Source organism: Natator depressus, chromosome 10, assembly GCF_965152275.1.
Source record: "Natator depressus isolate rNatDep1 chromosome 10, rNatDep2.hap1, whole genome shotgun sequence".
NCBI classification, from domain to species: Eukaryota; Metazoa; Chordata; order Testudines; family Cheloniidae; genus Natator; species Natator depressus.
Genome location: NC_134243.1, coordinates 48,856,288 through 48,869,138, shown reverse-complemented (window position 1 = coordinate 48,869,138; position 12,851 = coordinate 48,856,288). Strand labels below are relative to the sequence as shown.

Genomic DNA, 12,851 nt, shown 5'->3' with positions numbered 1-12,851 from the left:
TTCTATTACAACATTGTCCATTATCAGAATTATTTTAATAAGCAAAATAGAAAAATATCTAGTAAAATTTAATAAATATTTAATGGCTAGTTAAACAATTGGAAAAATAGCTTTACCACCAAATCAGAAAAAAGAAAAGGATTATTTGTGGCACCTTAGAGACTCTCTAAGGTGCCACAAGTACTCCTTTTCTTTTTGCGAATACAGACTAACACAGCTGTTACTCTGAAACCTGTCACCAAATCAGAGTCATCCAAGAACTATTTTTATACAATGACAATGCATCACGGCTCAGTTGATCCACCCAAGAACCTATAAAAAGAGGAGACCATATGTGGGGAGAGGAAGAAGTTCCACCTCCCTTGTCTCAGAAGATTCTCTGCTCACAACTCTACAGAGTACAAGGTGTGGAGTTGGAGGCAGGATATGCTGATGCTACTGCTTGCATAGCTGCTGTGGGATGCGATCAATGGCAGCATGGCTCCTAATAAAGCTGTGTTGCCCAGGGGTAAGATAGACAGAGAAACAATAGTTATCCTTGAAGGACAGCTCCTGTCTCCACACAAAAAGGGGATCTCCTCCCTGTAGATCCTTAGGAAGTGTGTACTTTGGAGAGGATATTGCTCCAAAATCTGTGTGTCTGCAAATCTCTACCACTGTGAGGGAACAGTCTCATAAAAACTCTTTAAAGTGAACTTTGCACTGTTTTGCACACAAACCCTCTCCTGAGGGTGTCAGAACATAAGAATGGCCATATCAAGTCAGACCAATGGTCCATCTGCCCAGTATTCTGCCTTCCGACAGTGGCCACTGCCAGATGCTTCAGAGGGAATGAACAGAACAGGGCAATTGTCAAGTGATCCATCCCCTGTCATCCAGTCCCACCTTCTGGCAGTCAGAGAGGTTTAGGAACACACAGAGCATGGAGTTGCATTCCCTGACCATCTTGGCTAATAGCTATTAATGGACATATCCTTCATGAATTCTTTTTTGAACCCAGATATACTTTTGGCCTTCACAACATCCCCTGGCAACAAGTTCCACAAATCGACTGTGTGTTTTGCAAAGAAGTACTTCCATATGGTTCTTTTACAGAATGGGGCAATCTACACTATTGTCTTAAAATCATATTTAGAGGACACACTGAAATAGCTCTATCAGGTTCACAGAATCAGATAAATATAGGGCTAGAAGGGATTTAGAGATCACCTAGTCCATCCCCTTGTGCTGAGGCAGGATTAAATATACCTAGACCATTCCTGAGAGGTGTTTGTCTAACCTATTCCTAAAAACTTCCAATGATGGGGATTCCACAACCTCCTTACATAACCTGTTCCAGAGCTTAACTATCTGTATATTTTGAAAGCTCCTCCTAATATCTAACCTGAATCTTCCTTGTTAAAATAAGCCAATTACTTCTTGTCCTACCCTCAGTGGACATGGAGAAAAATTGATTTCCATCCTCTGTGTTGATCATCTTTTACATATTTGAAGACTGTTTTCATACCCTTCCCCGACATCCACCCCAGTCTTCTCGTCTCTAGCTGAACATGCCTAGAGCTTTCAGCCTTTCCTCATAGTCATATTTTCCAAACCTCGTAATTTTTGTTATTCTCCTCTGGACTCTCTCCAATTTGTTCACATCCTTCTTAAAGTGCAGTGCCCAAAACTGGACACAATACTCCAGCTGAGGCCTTACCAGTGCCAAGTAAAGTGGAACAATTATCTTCCCTGTCTTACATATGACATTTCTGTTAATACATATCACAATAACATCTGCTATTTTTGAAGCAGAAGCCTCATATTCAATTTGTGATTCACTATAACCCACAAATCTTTTTCTGCAATACTGCTGCCTAGCCAGTTATTCCCTGTTATATATTTATGCATTTGATTTTTCCTTCCTAAATGTGGTACTTTGCACTTGTCTTTTTTGAATTTCATCTTGTTGATTTCAGACCAATTCTCCACTTTATCAAGAGCATCCTGAATTCTAATCCTGTCCTCCAAAGTGCTCGCAACCACTCTCAGCTTGATGTCATTCACAAATTGTATAAGCAAACTCTCCTCTCCATCATTCAAGTTATGATGAAACACTGAATGGTACCGGAACCAGGACTGACCCCTGAGAGGCCACAGGAGACATGAACCATTGATAAATACTCTGAGTATGGTCTTTCAACCAGTTTTGCACCTACCTAATTTCATCTAGGCCATATTTCCATAAACTGCTTATTAGAATGTCATGCAAAACAGAGTCAAAAGCGTCACTATAGTCCAGCTTTATCAAGTCTACTGTTTCTCCCCATCCAGTAGGCCAGTTACTTTGTCAAAGAAGGAAACTAGATTGGTTTGGCATGACATGTACTTGTAAAATCCATCTTGGCTATTACTTACCACCTTATTATCCTCCAGATTTGAACAAACTGACTGTTTAATAATTTGTTTGAGTATCTTTCTGGGTATCCAAGTTAGGCTGACTGGTCTAAATTCCCCAGGTCCTCCTTTTTCCCCTTTCTGAAAATAGGTACTATGTTTGCCCTTCTCCAGTCCTCCAGGACCTCACCCATCCTTCATGAGTTCGCAAAGGTAATCGTTAACTGGTCAAAGATTGCTTCAGCTAGTTCCTTAAGTACCTTGGAGTGAATTTTGTCGGGCCCTGCTGACCTGAACACATCTAACTTACCTAAGTATTCCTTAACCTGTTCTTTTCCAAGAGCCTTCTCCCTTGTTGTTAATATTAATTGTGTTAACCATCTGGTTACAATTAACTTTTTTAGTGAAGACCGAAGTAAAGACTGAATAGTATATGTTTAGAAAAACATATGTTCTCAACCAAGTAAGCAGACTAGATTCAGAAGAATATGGTCAGTCAGGCATGTAGAGGGTAAATTATCTACCTGTAATTGTTCTCTGAAAGCTAAATTCTGTATTTGAACTAAAGCCCTGAGGTATCATACTTTCAGACAAGAGTCTTCCTTTTAAGCACTTTAAAATATCTTCCATTAAGCCTTTTGCCCTTGGGGAAGCAGTCACGCACCAGAGAATATATGAAGTGCCCCAACCATCACTTCTTATTTATGTGAACAACAAGTGGGGTCCTTCTCTGTAGCACTACAAGTGCTCACTATTTTGCATGACAGAGAAGTAATTTATTGGGATCTTTTGCCTTTATTTCTTAATTTTACTATCACTTCTATTCTGTACTTTAAAGCCCAGAGGAGTTCTAAGCTTCACTCTTGCCATTGTCAGCTTATTATGTTTTTCTATCAGACTTCCACCTTTTATTTTTTTGTGACTTTGTCACAGCTTATACAGAAAAGTGATCTCTACTGATTTCTAGCACTGCTCTGCACAGTAAGAAGAGTTATGATGGGATTTGCTCACTATGAATTACCACCCTCAGGCAGGCTTAACATTCTATTGTTTTGAAAATTACATTGTTTCTCCTTTACAAAGTGATTTGTTTAAACGCTGTGACGCAATACAATAAATGGAAATAAAAGAGTCTGAAGAATGATAATGGCATCCTCAACTCAAACTGGGTTTTTCTCCCCTCCCATTATTATGTGGGTTGAAGATGGACTATTAACTGTTACCCCTGTTCGATCCAAGTAGTTAGCCAAAGTTCAGGGACCTTTGGATTGTTTCTGTTAGGAAAAATTGATGATGGAGAGACATATCTTTAATGGAATCCTGTTTATTTACAAAGAATATAAAAAGTCCTGTTTCACTGAACACATGAGGAATCAAACAAAAGCAGATGCTTTCTTTGCTCACAACTCCGTGTCTCTTTCAGCCAGCATTCAGCCCAAAATCTCTCTCTCAGCTTTTTCTCGGGCCATGCTACAAATGTTTCTGTGTAGCTGCCTTCTCTCCAAGCTTCTCTGGTCTTTGTGCTGTTTCTTGCACAGACACCCACACAAAACACAGTTTCAATCCAATCAATGCCCTACTCCCTGTATTTGCGATATCAGTCCCCAGAGAAATCCTTTGTGTGCCACACTGTTAAATTTCTATTCAAGATTTGCCATGTGTCTATGTTTTGGATGGTTCTCCGATTGCTTCAGCTGCCTGGTTTCATAAAGGAGCATCATGATTTCTGACAACAATCTTACATGAAGATGGGCAGTTATGTGTGCAGTTTCAAAGACCTTTAACCCAATCTATAACACAATCTTAAATATTAATTTTCTAGTTTCTGACAATTTCATTCACATATTTACATTTATTTACATTTACATTATTTACATGGGACATTTAATAAATTAAGGCTAACTAGTTGTTTTAGACATGTTTGAAAACAAGAAAATGGGATGCGTACAAAATTCAACTGCTCATGTCTATGCAGGGAATAAAAAGAGAAGGAAGGTGGATGAGGTAATATATTTTATTGGCCCAACTTCTACTGATGAAAGAGAGAAGTTTTGAGCTGCAGAGCTCTTCCTCAGGTCTGCTCTGTGTATCTTGAAAGCTTGTCTCTTCCCCCAACAGAAGATGGTCAATAAAAGATATTACCTCACTCACCTTGTCTCTCTAATATCCTAGGGCCAACAGGGCTACAACACCACTGTAAATGGGGGGGAGGGGAGAAGATAAGATTATTTCATTGGCACTCAACCTGCATAAATCTTGCAATGCAATATTCTGTTGCTGACATTTTGTCCTCAGAAGCAGAGGTAGGGTAAGAGTCTGACTTTTGTCTCTAGCTAGCTTAGAGCTCATAGCCCAGGCGGCAATGGCCTAAAGTGGCTTTAATCCACCTTTACATCCTTCCAATCCTAGATTGCTCTGAGGGCTTAAGCAGCACCTGGAAGACAGCCTAAATTACAGCAGTCTCCCTAGGTTGCCTATAAGCCACAGTACTGTCTGAAATCACTACAGTGCTGTGTGCTGAGGCCCCATTCCCAACATGCCCCTCCTGGCCCCAATACCATGGCCTTTCAGGCTATGTCTACACTGTAATTAAAAGCCTGCAGCTGGCTCATGCGAGTTGACTCAGGCTAAGGGACTGTTTGGCAGGACTGTAGATGTTAACGTTTGGGCTCAGGAGGGAGCCCAGGCTCTAGGACCCTGTGAGATGGGAGCGTTCCAAAACTCAGACTACAGCCCAAGCCCAAACCTCTACAATGCAATTAAACAGCCCCTTAGCCCTAGCCCCACAAGCCCAAGTCAGCTGGCATTGGCCAGCCGAGGGTATATAAATGCAATGTAGATATACCCACCAAGGCTCCTCTGAAGGCAGTTTTATGACTCTCCTCTACATTTTCTGCGCCAAGGGACACCTACTCTAGATGAAATCAGGGCTTTTAGAGACCCTTTACACCACTCCAGCCCTTTTAAATAACAGCAGAATAGGACTGGAATGGTGAAAAGGATCTCATCTCTGGAGTTAGAAAACAAACACAGGGCCTTGTATATGATATGTATTACAAGGCACAACATGCCACAACATAAACAGGATAGGATGTTGCCAATGGGATGATGTAGTCTCTAAAATCAGAAATGGATACAAAGTTTTATCATACACCTTATTGTGTCAAATATGGATCTATTGTAATGCGCTATACCGGAGACTGACCAAGGCCATCTACTAAGCAAGAAGAACTGTTGACAAGGTCTCACACCAGTGCTTCATGCTCAACCCTGTTTGCATATCCAGTTCTGAGTGCAAGTCAAAAGCCTAATCCTCAGTTACAAAGCCCTAAGTGGGCTGACGCCAGCTATCTGAATGACTGCCTCTCTCTGCACCATGAAATAAAAGCTGCATTCAGCCAGAGAAGTTTGGCTGACAGAAGTCAGGATATGCCTTGCAGGGAGTAAGGGCAGAGCTTTGAGTGTGGAGAACCACAAATGTGAAACCAGCTTCTGGCAGAGATTTGGCTGCACCTAAATTTTATCACCAGTCTTACACAGCAAAAAATCCTTTTGAAAAAGAAAAGAAAATGGTGTATGTACACGCATGTCAATGACATACTGATCAGTCTCACAGGCAAGCCTATATACCTATGTAATTTTACCATAAATTTATATTATACCTTTTTCCTGCTTACCTACATGTACAACATTAATCCTAAGAAAAAAGCAAAAATAATACTTTTCCAAAACATTCTACTGTTAGGCATAAATCAAAATAAATATATTATCAAAGTCACCGCCGCTTTATATTGTACCAAAGGTATCTCTGACATTTAGCTAAGAGCACAATAAATCAATCAATACAATCATCATGCAAAAAGAAATCAAGAAGCAGCTCAACAAATATAACTGATAACTGTTCTCCACAAATAATTAATAGTAAAATTATTTTAAAATTTCCATCTTTCCCATATCTCATCTTCAAAAAACTCTATTAAAAGATATATGAACATATAATATTGTCTATTCAATGCTATCCCTGAAAAGAAAATTCCAAAAATCAAGGTACTATAACAAAAATAACACACATACAATTTCAACAATCATAGATTCATAGATATTTAGGTCAGAAGGGACCATTATGATCATCTACTCTGACCTCCTGCACAACCCAGGCCACAGAATTTCACCCACCCACTCCTGCAAAAAACCTCTCACCTATGTCTGAGCTATTGAAGTCCTCAAATTGTGGTTTAAAGACTTCAAGGAGTAGAGAATCCTCCAGCAAGTGACCCATGCCCCATGCTACAGAGGAGGCGAAAAACCTCCAGGGCCTCTTCCAATCTGCCCTGGAGGAAAATTTCTTCCCGACCCCAAATATGGCGATCAGCTAAACCCTGAGCATATGGGCAAGATTCACCAGCCAGATACTACAGAAAATTCTTTCCTGGGTAACTCAGATCCCACCCCATCCCATCACAGGCCATTGGGCCTATTTACCATGAATATTTAATTACCACTGAGACTGCACTGAAGTGGAGGTTTTGTGATGAAACAGGCATTTCTTTATATACGATGAAAAGAATGCAGCTACTAAATATGTTTGGTGGTATAAGATTTAGGATTTACATAAATATTCATTTCTATGCTTTTAAGTGCCTGGGGAGTTTTGCAGGCAAACAATGTGACAGGTAACTGCATTGTTGTCACTTACTAACCTTAACTGTTGTTTTAAATAAAGATTTTTGGTTTGGAATGTATATATATTTCCTTGCAAGCACAGACTGAGTGTTATGACTGGAATTCTAGGTGAGGTCTCAGCTCTATAAAGATGTAATAATGATACAAATAAACTTCTTTCCTTCAGTCATAAAAGTTTAAAAATGGTAATCTGATTACATGACAAAGCAGACTGGTTTTCTTAAAAACAAAAATTCATCAGAGAAATTTCCTGAGCAGGAAGACAGTTCAGTAACAAAATGTTAAATTGTGTTAGACCAACTAACGGTTTGGAAGCCTCCAGCTACTGTTCAGTTCTGAAACCTGGTTTCAATTAAATATATTTGTACGCTAATCCCAAAGCCAATTTGGCCATCTCTGATTTCAGCAGAAAACTAGATACACATGATAAGATGAAAGTTTATTTTAAACTATATATGTAGATATGTAGATATATACATATCACAATGATTAGATAATGGGTTCCATAATTTGGTGAACTTTCAGCCATGTTTAATGTTAAAAAAAAAAGTGCCTTTAATATTTTCTTAAAGATGTATTGTTCTGGCTTCTCTTAATTCTTGTGATCATTTAACGCATTATAAAGTAATACAGTGTACAATGAACTCTTATTAAAAGACAACAGTTTTCCTACTGAGTTACTGTATGACACCCATGCTTTGTGTGTCTGTTTTACATCTTATTACAAACACAAGGTTATCTAAAATTAGAAAAAACACCTTACAACGACATCCCACCCAGACATTGTTTATACTTGGCCATCAATCCCACTTTCTTACCACCAGAGAGTGAATTAGAAGAGTGATAACTATCTCTGCAGAAACGGAGCAATGTATAATTAAGACATTAAACAGGAAACTAAAGAATGTGAAAACAGGCTGAATCCCAACAGTGCCACCTACAGCAAAAAGTACTGCAGGCAAAAGGATATGACAATTGCTGGAAATATCAACCACAGACTGAATGAGGCGTTTTTGTTTTTTGTTAATATAAATTAATCTTATTGCAGTGTTAAAAGTCTAAGAGAAAGTCACATATTGCTATAAGTTTCATATCATTCCAAACCAGTCAGCGTGTAAGATGAAAGCTGCTTTTTCTTGGCAAAAATAAATATGTTTTCAGCTTTCTTATTTAAGGCCCTCAATTAAAATCTAAAGCATGCAATAATTTCTTCTTGAGGTTCTGTTTCTTGTTTTTAGCTTATCTGTAATGACAAGAACAGCACCAAGAGACACATTGCAATAATTGGGGCAGAACACTTTAGAAAGAGTCTTACCTTGCATTCTACTACGCTCTGATCCGACTCACAAGTAACATAGATTTCATCAACTGCCCGTCTAAGATTGTCAAAAAGAAATGCCCAATATCGAGCTCTCAAATCAACTTTTCGAGGTTGCCTTGTTTTTGTTGGGCTTTTGTCAAAGTTTTTATCTCCAGCGGCTCCTGATGTTATTTTACAGTCTACTGTAGTGCTCTGAAGAGATGAGATACAACATTAAAAAAAACACAAATAAGTGTGGCAAGGGGTTGGGCTTCTGTATAACATACTTTTTTCAACATATGTCAACACTTTCAAACAATACATCCTTCATTGAGGCTTACGTCATATCCCACTGACTGAGTTCTTCAAACAAATTTTCTCACCTTAAACAAAAGGGGCAGGTTTGTAGAACCTAATTTCTGTTTCTCTGACATTTTTAACCCAATATTTACATCTGCACAGTAGCAGAAGATATTCTGCTCTGAATGTAGATGGGAAAGTTGCATTTGCCCCATTACTTGTTCTGACAAGAGTATGTTTCCAGAAGATGCAAAAGCTATTTTGCTAATGACTATGCCAGGTACATTCTGTCATCAAACAAACGTTATTGCAAAGATATTGTATAGAACATTTTGTCTCAATTTTTTGTTAAAATATGGTAACTTCAGTGTACAAGTTTTAAGGCCAATGAATACATCTGTGACCAGCCTTTTAATCAATGTTTTATTGCTTCACTGTAGTAAAGAAGTCAGTAAGCACCGAACTAGTTACAAAGAGAAGCTTTCATACTTCAAAAGATTCATGTCTTTGCCTGTATAGGTGACTTTCCATTCATCGCACTCAAACATTACAAGGCAAATTCAAATCCAGCATATTGACTTTAATTGTGTTGCTCTTGCTTATTCCAGGTCTGAAGTTGACTCTCTGTTGTTTTGACTCTAGAGTCATGATTTCAGCAGTGTTAAACACACCTTAAGCTTCTACTCTCATTTTCAAAGAAGAGAAATGGAGTATAAATTTATGGCTCTCTGCAAATTATTGAGATATAAACGCTATGTTAAATTTGATTACTCTATTTTCTTTGGGCTCGTATCAGTCCCAAATTTTCTTCGTGACTGCTGGTTCACAGGTGTTCTGTTTTGTGCCATTTTAAAAGCAATAATTTAATGATTACTACAGCCTTACACATCTGCTGAGGTTGCACATTCAGTTCATTCCTTTTCATAAGGTGGGAGGTAGGTTTTTCTTTGGCTGACTGATATACTGTAACTCAGTCATAGAAGACATTCTAAAGGGATGTGAAGCACCTCTTCCTGGCTGACAGCTCAAAATTGAATTCAGCCAGATTCAGGATATTGGGCCCATCTAGCCTAAGATTCTCTCCCACAACAACAGCCAAGAGGAAGGAAGGTGTTCCCACACTAGAAGTGCTGCAGGTATGGGGGGTCCTCTCAAGCAACTGGGGCAAGCACCCCAAATCAATCCAAAGTGATCCTCAATCACATGCAATTTTACCATGTATCTATTAACTAGGTCTGAGAACAAAACAGATCAAAGCCCTAGCTTATGGGTTTTATATAAATATATGTACATCATTTATGAAAGAATAAATAGAATTATAGTCACTGGCAGGTCAAAATTGGCCCCAAATTTAGGTTTTGTAAAAATAATCTACCAACCCAAATGTATATATATAAATATTGCTTTGCAGCATTTGAAATCCAGATAATACAGCACTGCAGTTGTTTCTGTGCATGAGAACATGAAAGTGCTTGAAGTGATTATAAATCAGTGAAACTGACTAGTCTATTTTCATTGTCTAAATTGAGAGAAATACAAAAAGCAAGAAAATACATAAATAATTAAAAGAAAATTAGGTTTTTAAAAAGTAACAAAAAGCTACTTCCCAGACTATTTAAAAGGAAATTTGGGAATAAAGTTGTCAGTATTCTCCTTAAAAAGACATGGCAAGATATTGAGAACTATAACATTACATCTAATCAAATACAAAAACAAAAAGAATGGAGAATAAGCTTTTATAAATAAAAAGGCGCCCAAGCATCCTTTTTTCATATCAAAAGAAAAGACTGAAGGTTGAAATATACACCTCCCTCATTACTGCCAACACAAACATAGCATTGTGTTAGTTAGGGCATGAGAACAAGAAAACAAAACCAACTTTAAATGGAAAGTAAAAATAACCATTTAATTTCATTAACCAAACAATCAAGCAACATAAATGGAAAAAAACTCATTTGATTTTGTTTCCTTTTTAATAATTCTTATCTTGAAGCATTCCTTTAGCACTCCTTTCATGCATATATTTTCTGTGGCAGAGATCTCTAGAATCTAGAATTCACAAGACACTAGTACATTTTTAGTATTGCGTGGAGAACTCCACCTTTTCAAATTCCAAATTCTTTAAACTCCATCTTTCAGTCAGTGTGTCAAAATGACCAAAACAATATAATATGAGCCAGGGTGCCTACAGGATGTATCAATTAAACAAAGGGATGAGGATTTCAACAGTTTAAATCAGTTACTGAAACAAAAATGCTTACAGACTACCACTTTTATATTCTAAGATTAAATCCAATGAGATTTAAAAGAGCCCAAGCTACTAAATCCTTGAAAAGCAGGTTTTATAATTAAAACAACTAATCTTAACTACAATACTGAGAACAGGATGCTATAATAATTGGCTTGGGTTCAAATCCTACTGCTCCTCACTGAAAAGCTGAAAAACATTTTTCTCCTGTGCCAAAAGTTTGTTTCATGGCAGGAAAGTTTGCATTCAACAGAGACAGAGCACCATTGTAGAAATGTCATTTAAGCCCAAAGGCAATACGAGTCAAAATACAAACTCTACAGTAATTTTGGATGAAAGTCTCAATGTTATAAATGGAAAGTAGATGGATTAGGGGGAAACCAGAAAAACATTTTTTACATTGGCATTTGTGCAAAAGAGATCCCAAGACTGTGCAAATACTAAGTGCACAGAGGATTTTCCTTGTTCTCCTCAGAAGGTTCTTTGTGATTTTTAGTATTCCATCATAAAGACACTGCAATAAATTCAATGCCACTTTCAACAAATTATGCTGGCTTTAAATGAAAAAATTTTCTCTGCATGTTTGGAAAACATATTTATCAAATCAGATTTTTATATAAAAATGACACCTTTAAAAGTAGAACAGTAGGTGAGAATCACATAATTCTTAAATTACTGTAGTCTAAGACTATAAATGTCTCTACTTCTTTTCTAGAAGATTTTAAACTATAGGCCACATTTGCAGACATGTAACTACCAAACAGAAGTGAATTGCACAAATGTGTGAGGGCAAAACTTCCCAAACTGTTTACTGAAGATCAGCTCTATTAGAACTTCTGGATCCTTTTATGGGTTTTCTCCGCATTCCAGTCTATTTTTCCCTCAAATAGCTCTGTCCGCTCTGCAAAATACATCATATAATGTACTAAAAAATTTGGTAAATTTCATTTAGTAACTAAGAAGGAGCACACAGTGCAATCAGATTGGCCATGATTTCAATGGCTGCACTCACATTTCTTTATCACAATAAAATTTACCAAAGTTGTAGTACATTTAATTTTGCAAACCAAACCAAAACAGTGCATGAGAAACTGGAAGAGCAATAAAGTGAAAGTGTGCACTTTGAGCCTATTCACTTTACCTTCTGTAAGAAAGCAAGGCAGATTGCTAGAAATAATCCACACTTTGATGCTTTTGGCCAAATGCCATGTATGGTTTATTTAAAGAGTGATTTTGGTCAAATCTAAGATTTATGACTTTGACAATTCCATATACATATTTACATTTCACTAGCAAGTATAAGAATTGCAAAACATTCTCCATTATATTAATATTTGAAATAGTGCATTCCATGACATACTGTACAAATGAAAAACTAAGAAAAAATCTACACAAAAGACAAGAAACTGGTGGAGTACCCACCAGATCTTTCTCTGAGAGAAAGCAAGGATTTCTGATCCCAAACTAATGATTTCAGGGTATCCATGGAGGCCAGAGCCACGTACACAGAGCTGTCATACCACTCCAAGCACTGACAATACTTCCTTTGGAGACTGAAAATTGTGCAATGCAATCTGTAGTGCTTGAGCCTTAAAACCACACTGAAAATCATTCTCCATACTCTTACCATCTGTAATGAAAGCAACCTCCAGAGCCCAAATAATTTTCATTAAATTTCACTGGACCTTTCCTGTTCCAGTTGTCTTTTTTTCCTGTTATTTCAGCACATATGAGCCATTAATACTGCTCTTTCTAAATGTGTATTATCTTGAATATGTCTTGCAGTTTTCTAAAATTAATTTAATCTGTTACCAGGAGTTCTGCATAATCCTTCCTTATTTTGACTAGCCTACATAATTTTGTTGGAAAATTTTGCTTTTTCCTAGTACTGATGTCTGAACCCCACTATTCGTCTCTGTCAGTACAGACATCTGACCATTTATT

General features: G+C 37.5%; 1 protein-coding gene across 4 annotated transcripts in view; it reads right to left on the bottom strand.

Moving 5' to 3' along the window:
* The window catches only part of SCAPER (S-phase cyclin A associated protein in the ER), a 358,776-nt gene that overhangs the window by 295,170 nt on the left and 50,755 nt on the right, over positions 1 to 12,851 (bottom strand). For all 4 annotated transcript variants that reach the window (XM_074966056.1, XM_074966057.1, XM_074966059.1 and 1 more), the window contains exon 5: positions 8,375 to 8,572. In XM_074966056.1, the coding sequence (XP_074822157.1) occupies positions 8,375 to 8,572 (198 nt within the window). The remainder of the gene's footprint in view (positions 1 to 8,374; positions 8,573 to 12,851) is intronic.